Raw genomic sequence first — 19432 nt, 5'->3', positions numbered from 1 at the left:
AAAAGAATTGTGGAATCAGTCTTCTTATCAGTTTTGGACTATGGTGATGTAATTTATAGGCATGCTGCGGCATCAACTCTTAAACCTCTGGATTCTGCATATCACTCAGCTCTCAGATTTATAACTGGTGACAGATATGATACTCACCATTGTGTCCTGTATGATAGGGTGGGTTGGCCTTCTCTTGCAGAAAGGCGCAACAAACACTGGTATTTATTTATTTTTAAAGCCCTTATTGGTAACCAACCTGTTTATATCTCCTCACTGTTAAATTGGAATATTGGAACCTATTCAACTCGATTGAATGACTGGATGGTTCTTAGGGTTCCTCAGATTTGTTCTGAGCTAGGGAAGTCAGCCTTTTCCTTTGATGCCTCTAACTCATGGAATGTCCTTCAACTCACGCTAAAATTGGAGGTTCTCCCTTCCCTTGGAATGTTTAAATGTATGATTTCAGACCATTGTGTGACTACCTGTAACTGTTTTAGTTGATATTTTAAAATTATTTTTAAACGTTTTTAATTTGTTTTACTCTGGTGTTTAAATTTCTGTGAATATTGTTTTTATTATGTACTGTACAATCGTCGTTTCTGTAAATGAGGGAAACCTCAGATGCTTACGATTTTAAATAAAGGTTGAAATGAAAATAAGTATGTGTAAATACAAGACAAACAAACAAAATACACAGTTATAAGACACAAAAGCACACAGATACAGGAAAAACAGACAGAACACGTAACTGGCACACACAGAAAACATAAAAACAAAAAACGGAACACAAGACTGGCCCATTGATCATTGACCCCTTAGGCCCAAGGATTCAGGTGAGTAGGCAAGAACCTCCACCCCACTGAGCTTTGCCTGTTTCATGTTATGTATATATATGTAGCTCAGTAGTAACTTAACAAGATAATTAGTACCACATGAGAGGTTGGAAAGGGTACAGTGTACATATCAGTGACAAGATTATTTAAAGGGAAAAAAAAAGTGAAAAAATATATATACATATATATAAATACAACTAATAATTCAATATATACATATATATACACATCCCCTTTTTTTATTTTTTTTTTATAATAATAATACCCTCAGTCCAACCTAAAAAGGGGAAAAGAAGAAAGCACTACATAGTAGAAGATAACAAACTAAAAGAAAACTGAAATAAATTGTTCCTCTTAGTATAGAGATAACGAGACTACACCTTGCGACACTATGCTACCGCTTTACGGCAGTAGAAAGTGGCCGGAGGCGTCACACTTTCCAGCAAACAAAAAAGTCAGGATGCCCAACCTGTTGGACGCAAGTTTAGAAAACGAAAGAATATCAGCCAAAAAAAAAGACTGACAGAAACAAGGCGATTCCACCGGTTAGTTCAAAGAGTCACTATTTTCATATCGATGTAGTAACAGAGACCATGAAGGGGAATGTTCGCAAACGTAGGATATTTTCGAGATACTGTCTTAACGTTAGTAGCGAGTGAATGGCTAAAGCTAGCCTGTTGGCATCGATTCGAGTCAGCAACTTTGTCATCCTAGAACACGAGAATGGAAGTTAATTACGCTGTAGTCTTGAAGAAAGCTTCGGCAGTTTTGTGATCACGAAACAGCTCCTCTTTGCCGTTGACGGTCACGCTCAGGGTGCTTGGAAAACGAAGTGAGTATCTTAAATTAAGATCTCTGAGACGCCGTTTCACTGGTAGGAAGGCCTGGCGTTTCCTTGTCAATTCAACACTGTAGTCTGGGAAGATGAAGACACGCGAGTCATTAAGGAACAACTCTTTTTTGTCACGAGCAAGTCGGAGGATCTTGACTTTATCCTGGAAGTGTTGTAGCTTTATCAGGATAGGTCTCGGGTTGGATCTGTCGTCCTGTCGAGAGGTCGGATTGCGATGAGCCCTTTCAATGGATAATGGAGTGGGAAAGTGATCCTGCCCCAGGAGTTGAGGAATCAAGCCAGCCATGAACCCGATCAGGTCCCGACCTTCAGCGGCCTCGGGTACTTTTATGAAGCGGAGGTTCAAAGATCTGCTTCTGTTCTCCATATCATCAATCTTTGTCAGCAGGTAAGAGTTGTCTTTTTCAAGTTGTATGACACGGGTGGTGAGATCATTCACATTATCTTCATTGGCTCCAACACGGTGCTCCATTAGCTGCAGATGGTCTGCTAGTGTGGATACAGAGTTCTGAATGCCTTTCAAAGTACAAATAATAGGTTCCAGCTTAGCATCCAAGAAGGCTATCATATCAGTTCTTATCTGTTGGACGATGGATTGAGATAAGGTTCTCATTGTGTCTTCATCCATTGTTTGTACTACAAACAATCAGTCGTTTAGCCAAGCAGAGTTGCTACATTTTAGTGATATAAAGCCACAAGTCTTGTCTATAGATATAGATGTAGTGGATGTAGTGGTTTAGGAAGTCATTAAGCTACAGTTTAAATAATGAAAGAGTCAAACAGACATGAGCTCAGACCCAGCTTACTCACTCAGCAGCCATCTTGTCGTCTTGTATGCCTCACTTCCAGTGATGAAGCTAAGCTACGCTAACGGTGCGGGACATAAATTTGAAGATTTTCAACAACTGTATTCCATATGATGTACTGTAATAATTGTGTTCCATATGATAATAACTGTGTTCTATGATGTATATGATGTAATAACTGTATTCCATATGATGTATATGATGTAATAACTGTGTTCTATACAATGTATATGATGTAATATTAGGGCTGGGCGATTAATCAAAATAAAATCGCTATCTCGATTCATAGACATATGCAATCTCATTTCAAAATGATGACGATTTCTTTTATTAAACAAATTAAAATTATTATTATTATTTTTTGTACTTAACTTTTTTAAATGGTGACGATTCTGACTTGAGTTATTTTGTATGTTACAAAATATGTTACATACATCATGTTACATATGTATATGATGTAATAACTGTGTTCCATACTATGTATATGATGTAATAACTGTGTTCTATACGATGTATATTATGTAATAACTGTGTTCCATATGATGTAATTATGCTGATAAAGTCTATGCCATAACATCCTACAACTGAATATTATTCCTCACAATAACAAAAACATCTGAAATGAGAGTGGGGCTTTAGTAGCCAGGATCCTGCATCTGTCCTTTTCTAAATGATATCTGTGATTCAGTTAAAGTGATTCTGATTCGCCTGAACTGAATAGTATTATTATTATTATTATTATTATTATTATTATTATTATTATTATTATTATTATTATTATTATTATTATTATTATTATTATTATTATTATTATTATTATTATTATTATTATTATTATTATTATTATTATCATTATTATTATTATCATCATCATCATAGGATATTTAGAAGGAAAAAAGGGGCAACCATGAGCTATTCAGGGCTAGATCTAGTCTAGATATTTGTGGTAATTAATTTCCCATACCGTTCCTGTCTTTTCAGACCTGCATAGGAATCCTGAGGAAAGTCACTGCAGGGACGTCTGAAACTACTAACAATGCCAGGGCTTCTAATGCTGGGCTTCTAATGCTGGGCTTCTAATGCTGGGCTTCTAATGCTGGGCTTCTAATGCTGGGCTTCTAATGCTGGGCTTCTAATGCTGGGCTTCTAATGCTGGGCTTCTAATGCTGGGCTTCTAATGCTGGCAAACTCCAATCCGGTCGTAAAGACTCAATTATAGTAATAGGTTTTGGGAAATATACTATCTGGCTTGATACCAGTTAAATGCAAGCAGCCCTGTCACTTATTTTCAATCTTTTTGTAACAACCTTTACCCCTACATGTCACTTCAATTCACAGTAGAAAAATACCTTTTCAAAACAAATCCTGTGACTTGATTTGCAACTCGGTTCACCTTGTATTCTCCATACTGTATGATTCATTTGGATAAAATTACCTTCTAACGAGTGTATAGTCTTCCTTGCCATCTAAATTCTGGTCCCTGATAATGATCTTTCAGAGACAACAGCACAGAGAACGCAAGGTCATTCGAGCTGAGTTGTTGATCTGTTTCACAATTTGTAATCAATGTGATGACCTTTAAATGAATCCCTGCCACAGAGCGGTCAGGTACAATGAGCACCATGTCAAACTGAAGGAGAGTGCTTTTCATGTTGCACAGATCCCCACTAAAACTGGATTTACAAAGAAAGGAAGAGGTAACTGTTTACAGCCGTATTCTCAGCAGGATCATCAATGTATGGGGCCATTTATTCAATGACAAGTTTCTGCAATACTGTGGGTTCCGCTCTCGACTCTGGAGAAATGAAAAAAGTGCGACGTCCAAACTATTAAAGTGAGCTGCAGCGGCCAATGAATCATCCTCTGAAATGAGATTGTGACGTTTCTTTGTGCATTTCTTCCATGGGAGAGAGAAAGGGAATGGCCTTAAAGGGATATTTCACCTTAGTATAACTTGTAAGAGCATCTACAAATAAGCTACTGTAGTGACCACTGCTGTCCCTGTCATCCGCCATCAACACCACCATTCCTCCCAGGTGTCAGGCTCCTCATTCACGTCCATTCATTTTGGGGACCACGTTATCACATTTCTGAAGTATAAACAAATAAAGTAAATGAGATGGATTGAGGGGAGGTGGGTGTACTCACTGTCCCCTGGAGGTGTGGACCAGCAGCGTGACCAGGGTGGAGGTGGCTGGACAGACGCAATTCAGGGCCAGCATGGCGTACTTGAACTCCTCCTCACACACCACATGATCTGATGCGGACAGAAGATTCATTCATTCATTCAGACCTTTATTCAAGTCTCAATAGATCGTTGAGGTTTGCCCTCATTTAAAATGACGTGGAAATACAGACAGTTAAAATAAACAAGACAAAACACAAGATACACATTTAAAAGAATAATTAGTTAAAACAGTTACACATCGAAACAAAGTTTGTGATAAATTTTTTTAAAGGCCACAACGCTCATTATTCAAATTAAAATCCAGTCACAATCCGCCCTACGGACATTCTTGTGTTATGTTACAGAGCAAAGCACTACCTGGGTTATGAGTTTGAATCCCACTGGTAAAAAAAAAGTATGCACTTATTACATTAAAGATAAAACCTTCCTCTCAGTGTTATTATTATATTAAAGACAGATTATTGCTGTCTATGGCTGTATTTGACAGTGAGAAAAAAAAAAAAAAAAAACGACAAAAGCAGAGAGACTGATTTCAAACCCACCAGCAAACTTGACATGGAATTTATTTTCTGGTTTCAGGATTTGGACATAGAGGGGGCAGTTGGGAGCAAAGTCCTTTACAGCCCAGGCCCTCAGAATGGTCTGGTGGTCCTGTGGGGGGGGGGGGGGGGGGTTGAAGAAGACATTTGCTAAGTCCACTCATCTGCTATAACACCATCACTCAACTGTGAATGCAATCCGCATTATGTGAACCTTGAAATTTGTCCAGAGAAACACACAGTGTTTCCTTGATACTAAACACTAATTCACATAGAGCTGCAATACTACAGCAGTATATCCATCCTTCTTGGTCTAGACCCACTTGAAGAACTGAGAGAGAAAGAGAGTGCAGAGAGACAGTGGGCGAGAGAGAGAGAGAGAGAGAGAGAGAGAGATAGAGAGAGAGAGAGAGAGAGAGAGATAGAGAGAGAGAGAGACAGTGGGCGAGAGAGAGAGAGAGAGAGAGTGCAGAGAGACAGTGAGAGAGAGAGAAAGACAGAGAGAGACAGAGAGAGACAGAGAGAGAGAGACAGATAGACATGGTGCAACATTTTAATCATACTTGAAAATGAGAACTGCCTGTTTTCACATCATTTCGACCCAGGTGGTTTTGCGTGATGTAGCGGTAACAACAATAATAATAATAATGTTGTATCTTGGCAGGAACACAGATCCCTGTGACTCACAGCAGCTGTTCGGTCCACCTCGTTCCTACTGCTGAGGATGAAGCAGGCCTCTGCATCATCCATCCTGGAGAGAGAGAGAGAGAGAGAGAGAGAGAGAGAGAGAGAGAGAGAGATTTATAGAGAGAGCAAGATAGAGGGAGAGATAGCGAGAAGGGGGGATATATAGAGAGAGGGAGAGGAGATACAGGGAGGGAGAGGGGGGGGTAGAGAGAAGAGAGAGAGGGGAGAGAGAGGGATATTCATAGAGAGAGGGAGATAGAGAAAGATGGGGGGTGGGGACAAAGAGGGAGAAAGAGATAGCGAGACAGAAGAGAGAGAGAGAGAGAGAGAGAGAGAGAGAGAGAGAGAGAGAGAGAGAGAGAGAGAGAGAGAGAGAGAGAGAGAGAGAGAGAGATATTTATAGAGAGAGGGAGATAGGCAAAGATGGTGGAGGGGGGTGGAGAAAAAGAGGGAGATATAGAGAGAGGTACAGCATTTTAATCATACTTGAGAAAATGAGGGTGGAGGAAGTTAAAAGTGTCACTCACCCCTCACTCAACATCTACTGTCCAGGTGCCCTTGAGCAAGGCATTGAACCCCATACCTTCGATACCTTTATGAGTGTGCAGATTAGCAGTCAAGTGGAAATCATTTTATGTTAAAGTATTAAAAAAAAACTGAACTGAACCCCCAACTGGTCAGGGGCCTGACAGGGCTGTGGTCTTACTGGGCAGCTCCCAGTTGTGAATTTAGGGGTGCCATTTTGTGACTTTGTCTTATATTCTGGACAATATGGTCATCTTAGATTTATTTTTGTTATTTACATTTTCTCTTTCCTTCACATTAATATTCCAACATTGTTGAAATCGTCAGAAAGGAAAAACGCACAATTTCTATCTTGCGACAACACAAAGCCGTGTGTCATTTATTACATTTATAGCACAAGTGACAGCTGTCAGAACTATGCCATGCTAGCCTCTGACAGCTCGTAGTAACCAAACATTTGATCAATGAACTCCCACCAGCGCGTCTTCTCTAAGCCCAACCCCAAAACCAACCTCCTTAAAGTGAGAGTGCCCCATCAACACATCAAAACAATATAATGGTGAATTATGTCTATAGCACCCACTACAACATCCTGTTACAATACCTGGGATAAAGCCACATCCCGACCAGGAGAAACGATAGGTTATGACTATAACCAAGTTCTGTCAATAGTGGTGACGCTCGGCATCACTCTAGCACTATCCCCGCATGTGCACGCGCACTGAATAAAATTCCACAATGTACCTTTAATCCCAGTATTCGTCTGACCACACCCCTCGTTAGCTTACCTTCATAAGCAGGTGTGTGGTCACCTGCTCTCCTCCTTCCCAAGCTTTCACCACAAGGTGAGATCAAGGGCTGCAGCGGCGTCGGATGCCGAGCGTCACCACTATTGACAGAACTTGGTTATAGTCATAACCTATCGTTCTGTTTCATAGTGGATCCGCTCGGCATCACTCTAGCACAAAGGGAGGCCGAGCGGAGCCACCGGCCGACAAATACACCCCGCTGAAAGCCCCCCACAACCATCAGAACAGGGAGGGCCGAGCCCCCCCGACCCCCCCTAATGGAGGGCACCCCCCCTATTAGAGGTTTCCCGGGAGGGCGACGGACCCGACCGTGCGAAGAGGCACTCAAGCAACTCAACGCACAGGGTGAGCAGACCGTGGCCTGACCCCACGACTACACACACGCACAACCCGCATGCCACCCGGGAACGAACGGAGGGAACAACCTTGTTACTGCCCCCAGAAACACGGGGTCAAGGGCAAACCCAACCCCATGGCAAGGCCGTAGCAGCGGAGCGCGAAGGAAGGCCCAGACCCACCAAAGGGACTGGACCCCCTGGAACGGGGGCCCGGAGAAGTCCATGATGCCAGCATCAAGACCCCACCAGGTGGGCACTTAGTGGCCCCGCCCCCCACGCCTGTTACTGTTCCGCAACCGTTCCTACTTCCGGGGTAGGCCTGATTGGCCGCAACGGCCACGTGACCAGGCGCGGCCACGCCCCGCGGCAAAGGCCGCTGTGTTGACGCTAGGCTGCTGTGTTTCCTGGTTGTCGCGCCGCGGTAGTCAGTTAGTTCTGTGTTCCGTGTTGCAATAAACGTTCAACGATGTCAACAAAACGGTATCTTATTACGGCTTTCCTCCCGACGACAAAGAGAAGAGAAGGTGGCTGAAGCCTGAAGTTGATACAGTAAGTTTGATCGCGGTCTCGTGACCAGAATATAAAACATTACCTGTTGTTATTGTTAAGTCGCTATCTTGTGATAGTAACATGGTCGTTCTTAATGTAGCCTACTGTATATATCCACATGTGTTTGTACATATAACTGCATATAATCCTTTTACATATCTGTAGATACTACGCTATCTATATCTGTACATATCCCTTACCTACTCTTACTAGTTACCTGCTGCATCAATGTACATAATAATACTACAACTCTGTACATACATATGATCTGATTAGCATTATTACTCAGTAGTACTGATTTATATATTTTAAACAATATAATGAATTAAGGTTTTGTTTTATTTGTCACATAAGGTACGCGTACATTACAGTGAAACACTTGGTTCTGTATGAGCCTCCTCAAGAACTAACACAACAGCGTTGTGGAACACATTTACTTTGTTTAAGCAATGGAAATACCACCAGTTTCTACCTGTATGTGGAGCGTCAGGCTAATAGAACCTCCTACGACTGAGTGTATGCTTGCAGACCTTGCTTAATCTCGTAACACAACATGACTCATCTCTCAATGTAATAGTGCAGATTCACATTTACGCAACCCCATCATATGATTTGTTGAAGAAACACACAGTTTGTTTGGCCAATAATATAGTTCCCCTTATATCAGGGAACTTTTTATTTTCATGGCACAAAAACACAATCATGAGGGGCCGGGGAGGGTGTAGAGGAGAGGGGACACAGAGGGAAAAGTCACTTTAGCTGCGTCTGCTACCTCGCGCCGCTCGAGTTTTGCCACCCCGAGGAGCCCCGGAGGGACGGTAGGTAACTGTCTGCTGGTCTTGACGTTCCCTACCGTCTCCTCCGGTCGTGGATGGGCCGGTGGCAGCAGAAGCGCCGTCTCTCCTCCTGGCCTTCTTGGAGGGGCCAGCAGCGGCGGCGGAGGCAGTGGTAGGCACGGCGGAGGGAGCTCGACGTCGTGGAAGCCTTCTAACTCCACCGGCAAGGACGGGAGGCGGAAAATGGGGTTGGAGAACGGATCTCTCCTCTGCCATCTCTCTGCACGTTGAGGTCATCAGCTGCAGGGCCTTCCCGAATAATCCAGCATCAGAGAGGCTGGCCGTCAGAAGAGGGGTTCTCTTCTTCTCCGGCACTCGAGCCTGCTCCAGCCAAAGGTGGCGCTGGGTCAGGGTGGCCAGGGCGCGCGCCTTCCCCTAGGCTATGGCCTGCACCTGGGTAAGATGCAGGACAGCTCCTACCGCCTGGGTGATCTGATCGCATTTTACCTCTGTCAGATCCGTGCCGCCCGTCATTATCCCCGATACAAATCTAGCCAGGTGGGCGATGTTAGAAGCCGCAGCCAGCGATTGTGTACCAGCGATAAATGACTGGTCACCCCAATATGCCAATCGCCTAGCCGATCTTCCATGGAGAACCGGCTTGCATAATGGTTCCCACACCATATCCGGACAGAGGAGAGCGGCCATCGGCCTATCAAGCCGTGGCACGCCCTCTCTCATACCTTTGACCAACCCTGACACCCGCGTAACTGGTACGTAGGTGGGGGTAAGTCCCATGATGTGAGACACCGCCTGACCCTGACGAACATAGGCCCCCATTGAGGGGAAAAATTGGTAGACAACGTCCACCCCTCTCACCGGGCGACGCTGCCAGAGATGACCTATGAGATCATCGGGGGCAGGAGCAGGCAATGGCTGCGGCAGCGGCACGCCGTTTGCAGCGGCAGCTACCGCCATGAGCTCGGGAAACAAAGCCCGCAGTTCCCCCTGCTGACTTTCCTCCACCGAACCCGCATCCCTCACATGCAGCAGGCTTCGACCCATTGAGGAGCCACAGTCTGATGTGGCTGATAGCAGGGCATCCTGCTGATGAGGCCGAGGTGGTGCCTCGACATCCCCGAACAAGGCGCCCCAAGGAGACATTTCTCCCCCCTCCGGTGTTTCCTGGATAGGAGGGATACTCGCCTCCACAGGACCTTCAAACAAGAATCCGTCCGACTCTTCCATGATATCCTCAGTTTCCATTGGACAAGCAGAGCCTGACGCATCCTCGCTGGTCTCCAGCAATTCCCCAAACCCAGGCCGTTCGCGCCTGCATGCCACCATCTTGCGACGTGAACGGGCAGACGCGAAAAGCTTGCGTCGCAAATCCTCCGGAACCAAAAGAACCGTCCGTTCAACAACGGACGATTCCCTGGAACCAGAGGAACCAGAGTCGAGATCATGCCATCGCTGGAGCGACGGCACCGACGTCTCGGCTCCTCGGAGAGGCAAACTATCCATCGGCTGCCTCCTGGGCTGGGTCGGCAACCACGAAAGTGGCAGCAGCCCCGCACCAGAACGCACGACGGAGGCGGGAATGGAGAACCACTGGTGAAGAGTGGGTCTACTCTCCGAAGTAGACATTATGACTTAGCTTTTTCCTTTGAACAGTTATGAGAGAAGAAAAAACTAAGCACAATGTAAACACGTCACAACTCTTTTCAACTAACAACACGTCAAGTGGGGATCTACCGAGGCACTTCCTTGTGGTGAAAGCGAGAAGGAGGAGAGCAGGTGACCACACACCTGCTTATGAAGGTAAGCTAACGAGGGGTGTGGTCAGACGAATACTGGGATTAAAGGGACATGCGGGGATAGTGCTAGAGTGATGCCGAGCGGATCCACTATGAAACAGAACTGAATATGAGAGGATATGCTGAGGCATGTAAACATATCATCCTGTTCAGGTTGGTGATGTGTTCCAGTTCCATGGGAAATGCTTGCAATATTGTGTTTACGGACATATTGGTCAGGGGATATGAAAAGATCCCACAAGGACGTCTCCATGGGGAGCTTCACTTTTTGACCGAGCTGTACATTAGTTTTGTATATCATTAAGATAGAAGCACAATAGAATAAAATAAAATGGGATATAAACTAAATTAAATATAAGCACAATAGAATATAGTATAATTATAAGTTAAGTTAATAATTATTATTTGACTTTTTACTGTATGAAGCACAATCTCAGGAGGTTCATACAGAACCAAGCATTTCAATGTACATGTAACTTATATATTATGACAAATAAAACAAAACTTGAAACTTGAGCTGCAAAGCTGTAACTCATCATAGTTTTCACCTAAAACTTTGTTGATCAATCTACAGTAGCCCTGTCCTTAACCCTACAACCCCTTAAACATCCCACCTATCTACATATTAAAAATAGATCTACAAATGTTCTTCTCGGCTATGGGATCTAGAAACAACCATAATAAAATGCATATAAATACTGTATCCAAACTATATACAATCTATGATCTTAAAGCTTGAATCCAGAATATGAAGTTGCATGAAAGCAGATTATCTTGTCTCTGAAGGAAAACAAGCCTGGAACAAACTAGCTTATTGAGTTTTCAGTGCTTGCCCTACGTGCTATTAATTATTCTATTTTGATGAATGCAACAACCCTAGCATTTCATCACCAGCATGAATCTCTGCACGAACAGAGACCCTGGAGATGGAGGCAATATTTATGACTTTGTTTTCACAGCTGAAATGGGTCGGTGGGGCAGTCAATCAAGATTGATTATAAAGCTCATTATGTTGGACACAACATCCCATAAAACATGTTAATGCTACAATAAAGCATAGAGATGTAACAGAATGGTGAAGGGTATACACAGGTCAGCAAGCCACCATGCCAACGCTACATGATGTCACGCTACGTGATGTCACGCTACATGATGTCACGCTACATCATGTCACGCTACATGATGTCACGCTACATGATGCCATGCTACATCATGCTATGCTATACATGCTACAGATGTCACACTACATGTCACGCTACATAATATCACGCTATGTGATGCCACGCTACATGATGTCATGCTACATGATGTCACGCTACATGATGTCACTCTACATGATGTCACGCTAGGCTATGTTACACTACATTATATTCCGCTACATTGCGTTGTTACACTACATTATGTTACACTACGCTATGTTACACTACGTTATATTACACTATGTTATGTTACACTACGTTATGTTACACTACGTTATGTTACACTACATTATGTTACACTATGTTATGTTACACTACGTTATATTACACTACGTTATGTTACACTACATTATGTTACACTACATTATGTTACACTACGTTATGTTACACTACATTATGTTGCACTACGTTATGTTACACTACATTATGTTACACTACGTTATGTTACACTATATTATGTTACACTATGTTATGTTACACTACGTTATGTTACACTACATTATGTTACACTACGTTATGTTACACTACGTTATATTACACTACGTTATGTTACACTACATTATGTTACACTACGTTATGTTACACTATGTTATGTTACACTACATTATGTTACACTATGTTATGTTACACTATGTTATGTTACACTACATTATGTTACACTATGTTATGTTACACTACATTATGTTACATTACATTATGTTACACTATGTTATGTTACACTACATTATGTTACACTACATTATGTTACACTACGTTATGTTACACTACATTATGTTACACTACATTATGTTACACTATGTTATGTTACACTACATTATGTTACACTACGTTATGTTACACTACGTTATGTTACACTATGTTATGTTACACTACATTATGTTACACTACATTATGTTACACTACGTTATGTTACACTACATTATGTTACACTACGTTATGTTACACTACATTATGTTACACTACGTTATGTTACACTACGTTATGTTACACTACATTATGTTACACTACATTATGTTGCAATACGTTATGTTACACTACATTGTGTTACACTACGTTATGTTACACTACATTATGTTACACTACGTTATGTTACACTACATTATGTTACACTACGTTATGTTACACTATGCTATGTTACACTACATTATGTTACACTACATTATGTTACACTATGTTATGTTACACTACATTATGTTACACTACATTATGTTACACTACATTATGTTACACTATGTTATGTTACACTACATTATGTTACACTATGTTATGTTACACTATGTTATGTTACACTACATTATGTTACACTACATTATGTTACACTATGTTATGTTACACTACATTATGTTACACTACATTATGTTACACTATGTTATGTTACACTACATTATGTTACACTACATTATGTTACACTACGTTATGTTACACTATGTTATGTTACACTACGTTATGTTACACTACATTATGTTGCACTACATTATGTTACACTACGTTATGTTACACTACGTTATGTTACACTACATTATGTTACACTACGTTATGTTACACTATGTTATGTTACACTACATTATGTTACACTACGTTATGTTACACTACGTTATGTTACACTACATTATGTTACACTACGTTATGTTACACTACATTATGTTACACTACGTTATGTTACACTACATTATGTTACACTACATTATGTTACACTACATTATGTAACACTATGTTATGTTACACTACATTATGTTACACTACGTTATGTTACACTATGTTATGTTACACTACATTATGTTACACTATGTTATGTTACACTACATTATGTTACACTACGTTATGTTACACTATGTTATGTTACACTACGTTATGTTACACTACATTATGTTACACTACGTTATGTTACACTATGTTATGTTACACTACATTATGTTACACTATGTTATGTTACACTACATTATGTTACACTATGTTATGTTACACTACGTTATGTTACACTACATTATGTTACACTATGTTATGTTACACTACATTATGTTACACTACATTATGTTACACTACATTATGTTACACTATGTTATGTTACATTACATTATGTTACACTACGTTATGTTACACTATGTTATGTTACACTACGTTATATTACACGACATTATGTTACACTACGTTATGTTACACTATGTTATGTTACACTACGTTATGTTACACTACGTTATGTTACACCACATTATGTTACACTACGTTATGTTACACTACGTTATGTTACACCACATTATGTTACACTACATTATGTTACACTACGTTATGTTACACTACATTATGTTGCACTACATTATGTTACACTACATTATGTTACACTACATTATGTTACACTACGTTATGTTACACTACGTTATGTTACACTACATTATGTTACACTACGTTATGTTACACTACATTATGTTACACTACGTTATGTTACACTACATTATGTTACACTACATTATGTTACACTATGTTATGTTACACTACATTATGTTACACTATGTTATGTTACACTACATTATGTTACACTACATTATGTTATGTTACACTACATTATGTTGCACTACATTATGTTATGTTACACTACATTATGTTACACTACATTATGTTACACTACATTATGTTATATTACACTACATTATGTTGCACTACATTATGTTATATTACACTACATTATGTTACACTACGTTATGTTGCACTACATTATGTTACACTACATTATGTTATATTACACTACATTATGTTACACTATGTTATATTACACTACATTATGTTACACTACGTTATGTTACACTACATTATGTTACACTACATTATGTTACACTACATTATGTTATGTTACACTACATTATGTTGCACTACGTTATGTTGCACTACGTTATGTTGCACTCCGTTATGTTGCACTACGTTATGTTGCACTCCGTTATGTTGCACTACGTTATGTTGCACTATATTATGTTACACTACATTATGTTACACTACGTTATGTTACACTACATTATGTTACACTACATTATGTTACACTACGTTATTTTACACTACATTATGTTACACTACATTATGTTACACTACATTATGTTACACTACATTATGTTATGTTACACTACATTATGTTACACTATGTTATGTTACACTACGTTATGTTACACTACATTATGTTACACTACATTATGTTACACTACATTATGTTACACTACGTTATGTTACACTACATTATGTTACACTACGTTATGTTACACTACATTATGTTACATTACGTTATGTTACACTACATTATGTTACACTACGTTATGTTACACTACATTATGTTACACTACATTATGTTACACTATGTTATGTTACACTACATTATGTTACACTACGTTATGTTACACTACATTATGTTACACTACATTATGTTATGTTACACTACATTATGTTGCACTACATTATGTTATATTACACTACATTATGTTGCACTACATTATGTTATATTACACTACATTATGTTACACTACGTTATGTTGCACTACATTATGTTACACTACATTATGTTATATTACACTACATTATGTTACACTATGTTATATTACACTACATTATGTTACACTACATTATGTTACACTACATTATGTTACACTACATTATGTTATGTTACACTACATTATGTTATGTTACACTACATTATGTTACACTACATTATGTTGCACTACGTTATGTTGCACTACGTTATGTTGCACTCCGTTATGTTGCACTACGTTATGTTGCACTCCGTTATGTTGCACTACGTTATGTTGCACTATATTATGTTACACTACATTATGTTACACTATGTTATGTTACACTACATTATGTTACACTACGTTATGTTACACTACGTTATGTTACACTACATTATGTTACACTACGTTATGTTACACTACATTATGTTACACTACATTATGTTATGTTACACTACATTATGTTATACTACGTTATGTTACACTACATTATGTTACACTACATTATGTTACACTACATTATGTTACACTACGTTATGTTACACTACATTATGTTACACTGCGTTATGTTACACTACATTATGTTACACTACGTTATGTTACACTACATTATGTTACACTACATTATGTTACACTATGTTATGTTACACTACATTATGTTACACTACGTTATGTTACACTACATTATGTTACACTACATTATGTTATGTTACACTACATTATGTTGCACTACATTATGTTATGTTACACTACATTATGTTACACTACATTATGTTATATTACACTACATTATGTTGCACTACATTATGTTATATTACACTACATTATGTTACACTACATTATGTTATATTACACTACATTATGTTACACTATGTTATATTACACTACATTATGTTACACTACGTTATGTTACACTACATTATGTTACACTACATTATGTTATGTTACACTACATTATGTTGCACTACGTTATGTTGCACTACGTTATGTTGCACTCCGTTATGTTGCACTACGTTATGTTGCACTCCGTTATGTTGCACTACGTTATGTTGCACTATATTATGTTACACTACATTATGTTACACTACGTTATGTTACACTACATTATGTTACACTACATTATGTTACACTACGTTATGTTACACTACATTATGTTACACTACGTTATGTTACACTACATTATGTTATGTTACACTACATTATGTTACACTACATTATGTTACACTACAGTATGTTACACTACGTTATGTTACACTACGTTATGTTACACTACGTTATGTTACACTACATTATGTTACATTACGTTATGTTACACTACATTATGTTACACTACGTTATGTTACACTACATTATGTTACACTACATTATGTTACAATATGTTATGTTACACTACATTATGTTACACTACGTTATGTTACACTACATTATGTTACACTACATTATGTTATGTTACACTACATTATGTTGCACTACATTATGTTATGTTACACTACATTATGTTACACTACATTATGTTATATTACACTACATTATGTTGCACTACATTATGTTATATTACACTACATTATGTTACACTACGTTATGTTGCACTACATTATGTTACACTACATTATGTTATATTACACTACATTATGTTACACTACGTTATATTACACTACATTATGTTACACTACATTATGTTACACTACATTATGTTACACTACATTATGTTATGTTACACTACATTATGTTATGTTACACTACATTATGTTATGTTACACTACATTATGTTGCACTACGTTATGTTGCACTCTGTTATGTTGCACTACGTTATGTTGCACTCCGTTATGTTGCACTACGTTATGTTGCACTATATTATGTTACACTACATTATGTTACACTATGTTATGTTACACTACATTATGTTACACTACGTTATGTTACACTACGTTATGTTACACTACACTATGTTACACTACGTTATGTTACACTACATTATGTTACACTACATTATGTTATGTTACACTACATTATGTTACACTACGTTATGTTACACTACATTATGTTACACTACATTATGTTACACTACGTTATGTTACACTACATTATGTTACACTACATTATGTTACACTACGTTATGTTACACTACATTATGTTACACTACGTTATGTTACACTACATTATGTTACACTACATTATGTTACACTATGTTATGTTACACTACATTATGTTACACTACGTTATGTTACACTACATTATGTTACACTACATTATGTTATGTTACACTACATTATGTTGCACTACATTATGTTATGTTACACTACATTATGTTACACTACATTATGTTATATTACACTACATTATGTTGCACTACATTATGTTATATTACACTACATTATGTTACACTACATTATGTTATATTACACTACATTATGTTACACTACGTTATATTACACTACATTATGTTACACTACGTTATGTTACACTACATTATGTTACACTACATTATGTTATGTTACACTACATTATGTTGCACTACGTTATGTTGCACTACGTTATGTTGCACTCCGTTATGTTGCACTACGTTATGTTGCACTCCGTTATGTTGCACTACGTTATGTTGCACTATATTATGTTACACTACATTATGTTACACTACGTTATGTTACACTACATTATGTTACACTACATTATGTTACACTACGTTATGTTACACTACATTATGTTACACTACGTTATGTTACACTACATTATGTTACACTACATTATGTTATGTTACGCTACATTATGTTACACTACGTTATGTTACACTACGTTATGTTACACTACATTATGTTACACTACATTATGTTACACTACATTATGTTACACTACGTTATGTTACACTACATTATGTTACACTACGTTATGTTACACTACATTATGTTACACTACATTATGTTACACTATGTTATGTTACACTACAGTATGTTACACTACGTTATGTTACACTACATTATGTTACACTACATTATGTTATGTTACACTACATTATGTTGCACTACATTATGTTATGTTACACTACATTATGTTACACTACATTATGTTATATTACACTACATTATGTTGCACTACATTATGTTATATTACACTACATTATGTTACACTACGTTATGTTGCACTACATTATGTTACACTACATTATGTTATATTACACTACATTATGTTACACTACGTTATATTACACTACATTATGTTACACTACGTTATGTTACACTACATTATGTTACACTACATTATGTTATGTTACACTACATTATGTTACACTACATTATGTTATGTTACACTACATTATGTTACACTACGTTATGTTACACTACATTATATTACGCTACATTATGTTACACTACATTATGTTACACTACATTATGTTACACTATGTTATGTTGCACTCCGTTATGTTACACTACATTACATCCTGCTATGCCCTCTCACTCACTTGGCCCTCATGAGGTCCTGGTCTTTGAGGGCTGACCCCTGGAGGTAGATGACCCTCTGAGACCACAGAGGAATCTGGAGGATCCGGCGCACCTGGATGTCCATCTCGGTGGGACACAGGATGACCACATAGTAGTCCTGCAGCAAGAGAACCGCGACAGATCAGCAAACACAATGTTACACTTAGAAGCATTCAGTACAGAGTGTGCAACAGTGGCTCGGGAGGTAGAGCAGTCGTCTGGTAATCCGGAGGTTGCCAGTTCGATTCCCGCTCCTCCCGCGCAGCGTGTCGAAGTGTCTTTGAGCACGACACTTAACCCCTAACTGCTCCCGATGAGCAGGTTGGGCACCTTGCATGGTCGCCTCTGCCGTCGGTGTGTGAATGTGTGAGTGAATGGGTAGAATGTGAGGAACAAATTGTAAAGCGCTTTGGATGAAAGCGATACAGTATATAAATACAGCCATTTACCATTTTACCATTTAGCACAACTGTATACAGATCTGTTCAGGGAGTTGAGGGTATACGTCAAGACAGTTTCAAACTTCAAACATAACCATTCTAAACTGATCCAATTCTATTT

The 19432-nt window shown here is 38.8% G+C and overlaps 1 protein-coding gene across 1 annotated transcript in view; it reads right to left on the bottom strand.

The window, feature by feature from the left end:
* kcnt1b (potassium sodium-activated channel subfamily T member 1b) overlaps positions 1 to 19432 on the bottom strand; it is a gene marked incomplete at its 5' end in the record, with an annotated part of 317351 nt that overhangs the window by 76658 nt on the left and 221261 nt on the right. The window contains 4 exons of the mRNA XM_084308105.1: positions 4632 to 4740; positions 5214 to 5322; positions 5898 to 5961; positions 18853 to 18989. Of these exons, the coding sequence (XP_084164231.1) occupies positions 4632 to 4740; positions 5214 to 5322; positions 5898 to 5961; positions 18853 to 18989 (419 nt within the window). The remainder of the gene's footprint in view (positions 1 to 4631; positions 4741 to 5213; positions 5323 to 5897; positions 5962 to 18852; positions 18990 to 19432) is intronic.

Source organism: Notolepis coatsorum (assembly GCF_963971535.1).
Source record: "Notolepis coatsorum genome assembly, chromosome: 2".
NCBI lineage: Eukaryota > Metazoa > Chordata > Actinopteri > Aulopiformes > Paralepididae > Notolepis > Notolepis coatsorum.
This window is presented reverse-complemented; position numbering and strand designations above follow the sequence as displayed.